At 34.8% G+C, this 13,263-nt stretch overlaps 1 protein-coding gene across 3 annotated transcripts; it reads right to left on the reverse strand.

Moving 5' to 3' along the window:
* Window positions 1-4,116: 4,116 nt before the first annotated feature.
* GCG (glucagon) lies at window positions 4,117-12,653 on the reverse strand. 3 transcript variants are annotated; one of them, XM_053471042.1, is made up of 7 exons: window positions 12,578-12,653; window positions 10,871-10,969; window positions 9,447-9,608; window positions 6,876-7,010; window positions 5,916-6,029; window positions 5,133-5,273; window positions 4,117-4,668 (listed from the first exon to the last, which is right to left on the reverse strand). In XM_053471042.1, exons 2-7 carry the CDS (start codon window positions 10,960-10,962, stop codon window positions 4,647-4,649), a joined length of 666 nt encoding a protein of 221 aa, XP_053327017.1. In that variant the 5' UTR covers window positions 10,963-10,969; window positions 12,578-12,653; the 3' UTR covers window positions 4,117-4,646. The 3 variants fall into 3 exon arrangements, with proteins under 3 accessions (XP_053327017.1, XP_053327016.1, XP_053327015.1); XM_053471041.1 differs by lacking the exon at window positions 5,133-5,273 and having other exon boundaries at window positions 12,578-12,637; XM_053471040.1 differs by lacking the exon at window positions 4,117-4,668 and having other exon boundaries at window positions 5,129-5,273; window positions 12,578-12,637.
* Between the last annotated feature and the right edge of the window lie 610 nt (window positions 12,654-13,263).

The raw sequence follows: 13,263 nt of genomic DNA on the forward strand, positions 1-13,263 counted from the left end.
GTAACCACCTGCTCTTTTCAGCATTGCAGGTTCGGATTCTGTGCAGTCCCTTTTTCACAGCATTCCCTTAATCCCATAAATGTAGCCAGAAATATTCCTATGCAATACTGATGAGATCTGATGCACCCTGGAGACGCGGGCACCCGGCGTGCCATAGTCAACTGTTGTATGTAAAAAAAACAGTAACCAGAGCTGGCTTTGCCACAAAGGGGGCCTAAGCTCTAGGCTGGCTGGGATGCACTGCCGACAAGGCAGCGATAAGTGCCTCCTGGAGATGGAGACAGTTCTCGCTTGGGCACTAAAATGCTGAGCCTGTCAGTTCCTTACCCCAGACATTTCAGGTGTCCAAATCAGGGCATATGTTGGGGATGTGGCAAGAGGTGGGAAGGCAGGACCAGAGTTGTGACCACCTGCCCACCTCTGCAAAGTATCACAAGGTGGCCATGTGAGAGCTGGGATGGAGTTCTCTGCTGCAGCAGCTACATTAGCACAGACCTTCATTGAGTTTACAGCTCCGTGGGGCAAGTCAGAGGATCTCCTCACTTGGCCCATAATCTCCACTGCATAGAAAAGAGGGACAGTGAGGCAGCTACCTGGGACAGTGTCAAAATATAGGGACTGTCATGTGACAACAGGGACAAAATTGGAAAATTGATCAAAAGTGCCTAAAATCCAGGAAAAATCTGACTGCATTTAACCCAAGAGGCATGTGCGTTGGCATTCGTTTTCATCTTTTCATCTTTTCCACAGCAACATTTGTGCCTAGGGCCTACAGCTTAGCATCTAATTCGTTGAATGCAAACAGATGGGAACATTATGTAAAAACAGGCCCTTCAAATCTTGATGCCAACTAGCTGGGTGGCAAATAGGACGTTTCATTTCGGCCATTTTTTTTTGGGGCCCAAAATAGAGGAAACTGTGAGGGGAAGTACTTTAGATTTCAATTTCTTCTGAGATAATTGTTATGGTCGTCACCGTTGGGTGTCAGGTTGACGTTAAGCTGTATATTTACAGTCCCTATAGAGTCCACATCTTAAGTCACCATAAAGAGGAGAAACAGACGCTTCGAGAATAAAAATACAGCGTCAACTTAAACTTCTCAGCTGTGTCCAATGTGATCTTAAACCAGGTTACGCAGCAGAGCCGTTGCACATTTATTTGTAATTACAGATTTCCGGTTACAATGTAGAACCCACATTGTAACTTTGCAACTCTAGCAGATAAATCAATATGTGAACGATGTGAGGCGAGGTTCTGTAATATGTATTTGACAAACATACAAAGCTTCGGTTGCAGCAATGTTTAGTAGTATAGCATAATACACAATTATAAGACTGTACTGTTTAACATTATCTGGAAAAAAAACAATTGGACTTATTTGCCCACAACCTGAGGTAACGTTCACTTTCCATCTCCCTCCAAATTCATTTCGTTCCACTCACAGCTATCTCTCACCTTTGCGTTTGTTCCGCAGGACGCCCATGTTGCGCACGTAGTGATCCATTACTGCAAATAAAACAATAGAGTGTAACACTCTAATAAGGTAAACACACTCAGAATGACTACATTTAAGAGGAAAGGATTTCCTTGTGTTTTAAGAGCCTCAAAATTGGTCGTGAAAGTGTACTAACAGGTTCTTCTGCCTACTGGCACACAAGCCTACTCACGCAAAAGTGCCCACAGCATTTAAATCCTGCCTTTATTTGTATGATATTGTGTAAAAGCTGGAGACTGAATTTCAATATCTATAATTGATACTTATTTTGTGATCTGTACAAATCATTTTATATTTTCCTTATGAAATGTTTGCAAGTAGGGGTTCTTGGGAGGCATTTGGCGGTGCAACATTTTGTACATGGCCCTTCTATGAAGAGATCTTCTTTTATAAAACAATAAGTATTTTAATTAGTCTAAGACTGGGACTTCAGGCTAATTACTGTAATATTAGTCAAAATATCTGGTTTCTAGGTTTTTTCCATTGTTGCACCCCAACAATAAGTCAGACATGAAACTAGATTTATTTTCCGCTCATATGGCGCTGGCCGACATTGCCCCGCACTCACCCGATCTGCCGCTCCGGGGGCAGATTGGGTGTTGCAGTCTATGAGAGGTTAAAAAGTACTGTGGCTATCCAATGCCAGGGCTGCCCCACCATAATCAGTCCAGCCCTAATAGCATGGATCATTTAGGTGTCCTTTCTGGGGCTCTGCTATAGAGACCCTTCTTCTATAGGGAGTAGACCCTTTTGGATTATTAGTATTAGATGGGACTGGAAATTACACATGGAAATGGATTAGTTCCAGCTGTCGTCGTGAAAGTATTTGAACTGGCATCTGGAATTTATTGCACACAAAAAATAAAAATCCAAAACAGACTACAGAACATCTTAACGACAAAATTATAGTATTCTGCTTTTGTACATCAAAGATTCCAACAATCTATCCTTCTTCTATATATTTTTTTTATTTACCCTCCTATTCTATTATTTAAATGTTTGTATTTGAGGTAAAATTTAGATTATGAATATGAAATTATTTATGAATTTTGATTTAAATATTTTTTGTCACAATTCTCTGTAGTGACAATTGTCTCACGGTTTAGTTCCCCATGTCCGTCGAAAGAATGCAGTTGAGTTGGGGAACATGTGGTTAAAATAATGCTTCTCTCATACAATGATGTGTCAGGAGAATAGCAATATTTATCAAGGTAGAACAAGCACTGCCTGTTTCCAATTTCATAATTTTTTTATTTTTTTTTTAATTCAATGCAGTGAATTTCTTTACATTATCATGGATGAAACACTCAAATAATATTATTTATGTGGTGTTTTTCTGATTTAAGATTACCATTAAGGAATAAAGTTTGTAACACATTCTATATGTTTTTAAAAGCTGATTTAATATTTAATTGGTTAATTAATTCATGTTACTCCTTCTTAACCTAGCACATACAGTGTATTTTTTTTAGCTCTATATACTCTGATGTTCGCAATATGTAGATATGTGGCTCGTACAGAAAACACTAAAAAGCTTCTATGACTGATATAATTGATTGTATATTGATTATCCGTGGCCATACCTGCCAACAGTTATAAACCAGCAAAAAAAAAAACATTCATCAGATAAAACATGCAAAGAAAAAGCGGGAGGGCAGGATCATGTTCAGCTTTTTCCAACTTAAAAAGGAAGTGCTCCGTGTGTTAGGGCTGGCACAGGATATTCCATGCATCAATAATGTAGCTTTTCCCCAAAAAGGCCAATTAAAACGTTGAGAATGGAACCTGCTCCTCTCTCCGTCAGTCATCCGCCGTTGTGGCCGATGCTTTCTCCCCAGGGCTGCTCTGAAGCCAGTGACAATGTAGATGTCACCATTGTTCTGATGCACTTGACTGTTGGCTTGCAGGATGACATTACTGGTTGGCAAGCAGCAGCTCCCGCACACATTACTCGGAAAGCAACTGCTGCTTTTTGCTGTATTTTTTTGGTATTTTGCCCATCTCTTATCCACGTCTCTTTATTTTCATAACCAATATTCCCACCTTTCATCTCTTCCTTTTATGTAATTCCTTTATATTAAATATGCATCTTTTACTTTTTACTCGTATTTCCCACAGCTGAGTGCGGTGTTGCGAGTGTGGAACTTTACACAACGGTTACCTGAAATACTTTGATGCTGGTTGTCTAGTCAAGGAATTTGTATAACAGATGTAACATTGTAAGTTTACATAAATTGAGCAGCCTCCCAGCTGAAGTGGTAGAGAAGTGTAAAACCTTTCTTCCTAACGCTTAGCCAGCATCCTAATCGAGCCATCTGAACGACCAACAACCTCTCAAGCAGTCCTCTTCTGCTGTTTAATTCCCCCCTCAACCACAGACTAGATTGTAAGCTCAGAAGAGCAGAGCCCTCTTCTCCTTTTGTACCAGTCTGTTACTTTGTGTGATTTTCAATTATTTTTACTGATTCGGTTGTGACAGCGCTACGGATTCTGCGGGTGCTATATAAATAAATGTAATGTAATAGGAGACCACTTGTCAATAATGTGCATATCTGATTTACAATACATGTTTAGTGTAGGGTCAGCCGAACCTTTCTATGAAAAAAATATAAACAACCAAGTGAAGCTTGAAAAAACTTTATTTAAGGCTACTAGTTAATATTCTGAAAGCTTAGCATCTTTATAATAAATGTTTCAAACAGGGTAACCCATTCCGTACTTTGACACCATTGATTTGGAGCAAATTCTATATACAATTCAACTAGAAAAATAAGTTATTTCTCTTAAATTTAAACAAGTTATATTTTTATTACCTTTTTCATTTTTTTATTTTTTTTTTATATATATTTTTTTTTTTTTAGCTTCAACTATCTGGGCAACAAAGTGGCACTTTTGGACTTGAGCCCTCGGAGCGCTGGATGGATGGAAAAGCTGGTTCCAGAATATAATAGGTCATTGCTAAATGTGCATTTGACAATAAACTTTTCTTTTTTCCCCCAACAAGAAAACACTAGTGTAAATCCCATTTACTTTGCATGCAGAGCTATACCGTATGGCTTTATGATACACCTGCTTGAATGTACAGAATACAAAATTAACATTTCCAAGTGGCAGCCGAATAGTTCTTTGTCAGAGGTATGTCTGTCCTGCTTTATTGTTCCTCCAGTAGGTCCCTAAAACAATTACAAAAGTGCGTTAAAAACAAATGATGCGACTGTTTTTCCCCGTTTAAGTCTTAATTATAATCACAAAGGAAAAATTGTCAACACATATCCATCCGTATTCATTATTTTTAGTAATATTGCTAAATTTTGTCAACCTTGTCTGATCCATTCCTTTTACAATGATGTATATATTTTTTAGGAAAAAATCATATATCTGTTAGCTATCATAATTTAATATTATACATTAAATTAGGTATGTTTAGTTAATTATTTGTAGGTTTGTCTTTAAAAATAGTATGAGAACTGTAGCTAGGGATGGATAGGTGCTAACATTCAGCTGAAATAAAAAATCAATCAACATTAAATCAATTTATTCACCAACTCATAATGATTGTGTGTAGAATTGATCGTTTTCATTGTGAATTACTAGCTAGAATCACGAGAACCTCATTATTCCCCTTCTAAAGCTTTACCTTTCAGTAACCTTGGTGTTAATTAACCAGTCTAAGAACTCTTGTGCTGCAATAATATCTAGGACTTTGTTGACATCATTTGTAAAACTGCCATCGGCGTGTCTTCTGCCCATTTCTTCAATGCTGTTCATTTCAGAGTAACTTTCAAAAGAGGATTTTTGCATGTCACGTGTGTTTTTGAACCCCACAATTTCATTTTTTTTTTATCTTTGCATTTGAGACATTGGATAACTTCCGAAATACAAAATCTGGTATGACTGTCTGTTTACTCTAATTGTATATATAGATATATATATATATATATATATATATATATATATATATATATATATATCTATATATACACAATTATAGTGTAATATATATATATATATATATATATATCTATATATATAGATATAGATATATATATATATATATCTATATATATATATTTATTTTTTTAGAACATCAAAGCACAAATAATAATGAACAATCAACTAAAATAAATATAAAACATGCTGTTGCTGAAGGCATTAAGTCAAGATATATCATGCATTTTCTTTCTTTTTATAAGCTACATTAAAGAAAGTTATTTCTATAACTTTGGCTAGGCTCATCTTCAATAATGTATGCAGTAAACAAAATATTATATTTATTGTGATTATAGAACAACTTGCATGTTTTTATATAGATTGTATGGAGTAGACACAATCCAAATCCAGGTTTTTAAAATGAAGAGGTACTTATATGGGTTTCAAATGACATTCACATGGAATGGAAATATATTAAGAATATTCTTACTTCCTTTTTGGTCTTCCTTTAATTAACCAATCAACAAATTCTTTGGCTGCTTTCTCTTCCAAGAAGTTGGACATGTCATTGGTGAAAGTTCCTTCTGCATGTCTTGAAAACCTCCTGTTTAATGAAATAAACACATTTTAGAGGCGTTTAAGTATTATTATTATAGGACCTAGATTGTTCTTTGGATGCAGAACATACAAAGGTCTGCAGGGTAGAAGTTACTGGTGAAACAAGTCAAATGACGTGTGATTTAAGCAGATAGAAGAATGGTCCAGAGTGTAGTAGATGCAGTTTAATGTTGATAAATGTCAAATCACACACTTGGGATGTAAAAGCCCAAATAGCATTGGGGGGCACTGCTCTCTCAGTGACAAGAGAAGAAAGGGACTTGGGAGAAATGATTTCGGAGGACTTTAAGAAAAGCAAGCAGGTTGGTGGGTTATATAGCTAGAGGTATTAGTAGCAGGATGACGAAGGTGGTTTTGCCCAACAGATCTCTGGCCAGACTTCGCATAGAGTATTGGGTACAGTTCTGGAGACCCCATCACTAGGAGGATATTGACACATTGGAGAGAATTCAGAGGAGGGCCACTAAAATGATGATAAACCAAAAATATTTAAATTCTTAAAGAGATTTAACAAAGTACAGGAGGAAAGTTTATTTCAGAGGAGAACTTAATCAGAGGAGGTCATAATCCAAAAATAGAGGATCAGGGCTTTAGATGTATTGTAAGGAAGTTTTACTTTGTTTCCTGCTGTAGTGTTTATTATATAGTTATTATAGTGTTTTATATAGTTATTATATAGTGTTTATTATGTCTAGTTCATAAGTGCATATCTTTACTGTCTTTATAGTTAAAATATAACGTGAGATAACTTAAGCTAGTTTAGCACATTCATATATGGCAACATTAAGAAACAAAAGCAAGTTGAGAAATATAGACAGTATGTAATTCTTACCATTTCTTTGGTTTTCCTTTTATCAGCCAGTCAATAAATTCTTTGGCTGCTTTTTCTTCCAAATATTGGGTCACATCATTGGTATATGTACCTTCTGCATGTCTCTCAAACTCAACATTGCGTCTTGAAATCCCCCTATAAAAGTAAAAAAATAAACGTATAGAAACAAATATATATATATATATATATATATATATATATATATATATTTATCCTCCCGCAACAAAAGTTAATGTTTTGTATAGATACGTTTTTATCTAAATCAAATCAAATATATACTAGATATATAACCAGTATTGAATCCAGTAACTAATCCGACACCTTATTTACTCAAAAACATGAAGACAAAAAAAATTCTAAATAATTTACATCATAGTATTTTGATAATCAGCATTAATCGATATACGGTGCTGAAATCTGTTCTTTTCTCCCCCTACTCTTCATCGGCTGCAATAATTAATCAACAACAATCAGTAACTTAACAACATGAGAGATATAACTTAATGGGGATAAATCATCACAAAAATATTCTTTCACATATAACTTGTTTCTAAATACATTTACATCGATTCTGTTATTCTGTAAACAGTTACAATTAAGAAAAAGTGGCAAATCTGGTTTAAAGGGGGGGGAGGGTGTTTTAGTTTTATATCATTGACATATATTTCAGCATTTTCTCAATCATCAATATCATCAATAAGCAAATCATTTATATAGCGTGCTCTGGTAGCTAGAATCCAAAAACTAAACAAAGATTGTTTCCAAATGAAGCACCTCTCAGATCATTACATAAGTTTTTGGATCTTGAGTGGAATGTGCAATTTCAAGATTTTCTTGGCTGATTAGTCATTTTGGCATCCAGCACCACCAATGGGTACACAGCGATCACAATGACTTTATTTCCCCAACTGTTTTGGAGAACAGATCTTATTGTCGCTTGCTGGCTGTTTAGCAGGATGGACATCAAGGAGCCAGCCTTGGTTTATAAGGCAACTGTAGCTTATACATGCAGTGGTTCCGTTTTATTATGGAAAAAAAAGACACAATCCTATCAAGTCCAACCTTTTATAATACCATGTCTTCAGGTTCACATCTAGTAATCTAGTAAACCAAAAGCATCTTATAATTCCCTGTTCTGTATTTTTTTTCATGATGAAGCTACTGGTGTCAGCCACATACTCTTTGATCAGGCTGACACCACCGCCTGATACTGCCGCTCCAGGAGGGCACAGAGGGAGTCATGGCTTTAAAGCAGAAAAATAATCGCATATGACAGCGCATGTCAAGCTGTTGGCCGCCCTGACATCATCAGACAGCTGCCACCTTAAAAGAGCCAGGGCCGCGTGGCCATCTACACTCCATCCCACTCCATAATGGTTTATTAAGCTGTTCTGCATTGTCCTATTTAATAAAACAGCCATGTATGTTGTGTTGACCTCATAGGTCAATAGAACATCAGTAAGATAAGACTGTATTATCCAGAGAGGTGACAAAAGAGAGGATAAAGACTTCTGCAATGCGCACAATGATCTTTAAAGTCATGCCTTTCGGGGTTTTGGTAATCTTAGACAAAGTGAATCATTAAACTTGTTATTACTGGTAGGCAACATTATTAATTCCTGCAGCAACAACTTTTGTATGCTAATGTTTTTTTACAAGATGGTAGACTCCTACCCATAAATTATATTGTTCAATTCAGTATTATGCTCAAGAATATTCCACAAGATTAATTTGATGATTTGTCATTATGTGGTCCAAGTCACCTGTGGTATCATAATTACATCATTACATCAAGAAGCAAAATTATACAATTATACAGTTTAAAGAAGTGAGGGAAGTTTAAACCCTTAACTTTGTTAAATTTCTGTATACAAAAACATTTTCTTAGTTATAGTCCATAATTTACACATTTGCGTTTACCATAATTGTCATATTCTTTGACTACTTCAGATTTAAAATGCCTCTAAACTGAGTTTTCATATTCCTTTAATTTTTATATTTTTTTTATAAAAAATACTACTATTTCAGTAGTATAATGCTTATAGTTCTTAATGTCAGGGCGACAAACAGTGCCATGCTAATATGTGTCACTTCAATCACTCAGGACAGCAATTTTCATACAAATGTGGATGTCTTAAACACAGCTGTCCATACAGGCCTAGAATTATTAATCTCGGGGCAGCTGAACTCCTGCTTGTCCTTCAGGCTCTTGGTGTGCAGCTGCTAAATGGACCATTTGGGAAGGTGACCTCCCTTCTATACCATGGAGGTCTGGGCCTAGCTGGCGTAGCCTCCATAACACCTTGTCTATGAATGCTAGTCCTTAGGCACACATATGTAAAGGGATATATTTTGTTTCAGTTATTGTTGGTCCCTCGGTAAAATGGACAAAAGAAACATAAAAATAACTTAAGAGTTAAAGGCTAAACAAATTAGTAACATTTAGTATATGATACATTTAAGGGGGGGTTACAAGACAAGTTGAACTGAAGGGTAAGGGGCTGAGGTAAGGACTGGGGCTTCACCATGTGAAACACAGGAAAACTCATCTATTGATGCTCGTAATCTTACCCGCTTCTTTTTGAGTTCATTAACCACTGGACAAAGTCTTGAGCGCGCCTCGAGTCTAGGTACTTGCTGTAATCACTAGTAAATGTGCCTTGCGAATGACGCTTTACTTCATTGAGCTGTTCTGAACCATCTAGAGCTTCATTCCTTGCGGCTTTGACTGATCTGTGTATACAATGTTTTCATTTGTGATATAAGTAACTATTATGAAGTTGATGATATCTTTTTTTCTACTTTTCAGGCTGAGATTTTTCAAGATTTTTGAATTTAGTGCAATTTACAAATACTTAATAACAATAAAATTAAAAAACAGGCTAAACATGCATGCTTACTTCTTTCCATAATAGATTTTGCAATCTGGGACAATATAATTCCTTAAATGTTTAAAGAACAAATTTGTGTCTTAGAGGAATTTTATTCACTGAATTACTTTTTAAAACTACAAATTTCCTATTCCGTTATAGTATGATATAGAGACTATAAAACTGGTGCATTATAATGAGACATATGGCGTATAAATCCTCCTTGCGAGCTAGAGAAATATGCCATTGTTCAATTTATAAGGATCATCCTGGCATCTAGACATTAGTTTAAACATATTAAAGTAAATGTAGGCAATTACCAATTGAGTTTCAGGAAAGCATTTTTTAGTTATTGTAATAAATATAAAGGGTGTATTTTCTTCCATCAGAAGATCTTAATACAATAAAATGTGTGTTTTGGACCAATTACAAAATCCATCAAGAAGACGTAGAAGTCCTTTTTTTTTAATGAGAAAATAAAAAATGTGGACTGCGTCATCGGGATCTAGATTAGATTCTAGATTAGATTCCTTTTAAAACGTGATGATGGACTAAGTAATTTCTGAATTTTGTTTTATTTTTTGTCATCATACGTCTAAGACTAGGTTTACCTCATCTCGTAATTATATTTATTTGTCATTTTTTCTATTTAAGTCCTCAGAAATTTCAAATTGATGGCATTTTAATGACATAGAGCTTTTTAAATTTGCTGAACTGAAATATGAAAATCTTTAACTCTTCTTTACAATTAATTTGAACTATTATAACTTAAAACTATGACACAGTAACTAATATGAAGTCTTTAATTGAAGTTGATACTTTTAATTGGGCCAATATAGAAAAACCTGTGAAGTCACATAAGCTTATGGGACCTCATAGTTCTCTTCTTGGGAAAGCTTATATGTCTCTACATGTTTATCTTTGTTGGTCCATTAAACAATATCCATTTGACTCCATGTTCTCTTGGACCAATAGGTTTATTCATTCTCCTTACTCTGTACAACAGAAGCTCTACATATCTTCTTGATATCTTATTTAAATATAACATTTGTATTCAATTATAGAGACTTATTCCACTTGATCTATTTAAGAACCATCTTCCTTCCCGGGTTCCACTGCACATACCTGGATTTGTCTTCTGTTTCATGGATGGGATTTTGCCAGCTTCCTTGCAGCAACATAAAAAATAGTCCGACCATACAGTATACACTCCTCATTGTTATTCTGTAGCAAATGAAATTTCCAACACATTATTATATTATTGATATTTTGGTATCAAATTATATTTGAATCAATATTGTTTCCATTGACCTTGTATTGATTCTAGGCTTGTATCATATTAAATAAGAGAGAGATGACCTTAGGGATGATATATAAGGGTTCTAGAATACTCAATATAGCAAGAATGACCCCATATGTTAAAATAGTGACCATAATACAAGCAGCACAGCATACCAGACCCAAGGGTCTATCTGTCTGTCTGTCTGTCTATCTATCTATCTATCTATCTATCTATCTATCTATCTATCTATCTATCTATCTATCTATCCATCCATCCATCCATCCATCCATCTATCTATCTATCTATCCATCCATCCATCTATCTATCTATCTATCTATCTATCTATCTATCTATAATCTATCTATCTATCTATCTATCTATCCATCTATCTATCTATCTATCTATCTACCTATCTTTATTTGAGGAACTGTAGAATTTACTGTTGTATTCTTATCATTGACATATACAGAAACTTATATATTTTGAAGCATTATCTATATATGATGCTTGACCTTGAACAATGCCATGATATTATTGACTAGAAATCACTAATTTAAAGCTATACTGGAATAAATTTACTGAATAACTCCATCGGTGAACTGAAGAAAGCTGTGTATCCAATGCTTGTATCGAACAAGCTAAGATGTAGTTATTCCAAAGTGGGCAGACTTTCCACATTGGGCATCTCCTTTGCCACTTGAGTTAGCTGCTCAGGGTCCGTTGAGATAATATTGACCCTTGTATCTTCTGTTTGCTAATTTGAAGAATCTAGAAGCAACTTCATTTAACTGCAAATCATTACTCAATTTAGTGAATGTGCTAAATATATTAGGTCAAAGGGCATTCAGTGGCTAATCCACCAGCAACCCATCTCCTCAATGAAAACTCAATGAGAATCCAACCACCATAATACATCCATTTAAAACCAATTCACTAAAACATGAACATTTTGGTGAAGACTCTTACATATTCTATGGATCCAACTTTTTAAAATAAAACAATGGTTTTAACTAAACAAGAAAGACATGGGATAGTTTTATGCCATTAAATTGTGAGTCTGGGACATTATAGCATTAGATTAAAATAAACACCCCCAAAATAGTTTTCATACATACAGAAATAACTAATAACAACAACCTGGCAATATCCTTGCAAAGAAATATCATATGGTGTATGATTAATTGTGGATTTACCATGCATCTATTGCACTCAAAAGAAAAGAAAAAGGGAAAATTGTAATGTTATTTTTAACAGGTGTAAGCAATATTGTTAAAAAAAACCTAGCAGATGTCTCATCATTTGGAAAAGTATGAATATACTTTGCATATAGTTAAACTTTGCTGATAAGTAATTAAATATTGTTCTATAATTCAACCTGACCCCATTTTTAAAATGTAACAATGTCATTTTAGTACAAAATATTGCTTTACCAAAGTAAAATAATTGTAGAAATCACATGAAAATCCAAAAAAATACAACAGGTGCGAGCAGAAATGAGTCTAACATCCTCAATTGGTATTATTTCTGTATAAATTCAGGGATATACTTACAGTAAAGTGTGCAGGCAATGGATAAAACGATACTCTCTCTTAAGTATGGTAACTTTTCGATCCTTCCTGATCCTGATGATGAGTCTAACTGTTCATCCTCATAGCATTTTATAGTCTTTTCAGCTTCATTGAGCAATGCGAGAATGCATTCTGTGCATTAATTCTGACACGGATTATCATGTGGTTGCCGTTGGTTTAAGCGTTTCACATATGAATGACTGCTTTTTGTTTAATTTACACATTAGAGACGGCTGGCAAATCATTTCGAAACAATTGCACACGTAAAAACCCTTCCTTTCTGGACAGGGATAGGTATAATGCAATGATGTCAACCCGGTATGATTTCATTAGCCCACGTTGGAAAAAGTATGCTTTATGGGCAATATTATATCTGGATTTTTTGAATGGCATTTAACAAATCAACAGCAATAGGAACAAGTACTATTTTTAAAACAATCTATTAGGAAATAATTGAATGCATGAAGATTTCAAAAAATTAGTGTTCATTTTATTTAAAAGGAGTCCTTGCCTGTGCTCAACCCAACCCAATCCCCATAAATACCACCAAAACTAATATCTAACATAATATCCATGTTTTAATTATATACATATATCTATATCTACAGTATCTATCTATCTATCTATCTATCTATCTATCTATCTATCTATCTATCTATCTATCTATC

The sequence above is a fragment of the Spea bombifrons genome, chromosome 7 (assembly GCF_027358695.1).
Source record: "Spea bombifrons isolate aSpeBom1 chromosome 7, aSpeBom1.2.pri, whole genome shotgun sequence".
Lineage (NCBI taxonomy): Eukaryota > Metazoa > Chordata > Amphibia > Anura > Pelobatidae > Spea > Spea bombifrons.

Coding starts and splice junctions, on each gene's coding strand:
- GCG (XM_053471042.1), bottom strand. CDS start 10,962: ATGAGGAGTGTATACTGTATGGTCGGACTATTTTTTATGTTGCTGCAA. Junction 6,030..6,875: donor AAAGGAAAACCAAAGAAATG/GTAAGAATTACA, acceptor TTCATTAAACAG/GAGGTTTTCAAGACATGCAG. Junction 5,274..5,915: donor AAAGGAAGACCAAAAAGGAA/GTAAGAATATTC, acceptor CTCTTTTGAAAG/TTACTCTGAAATGAACAGCA.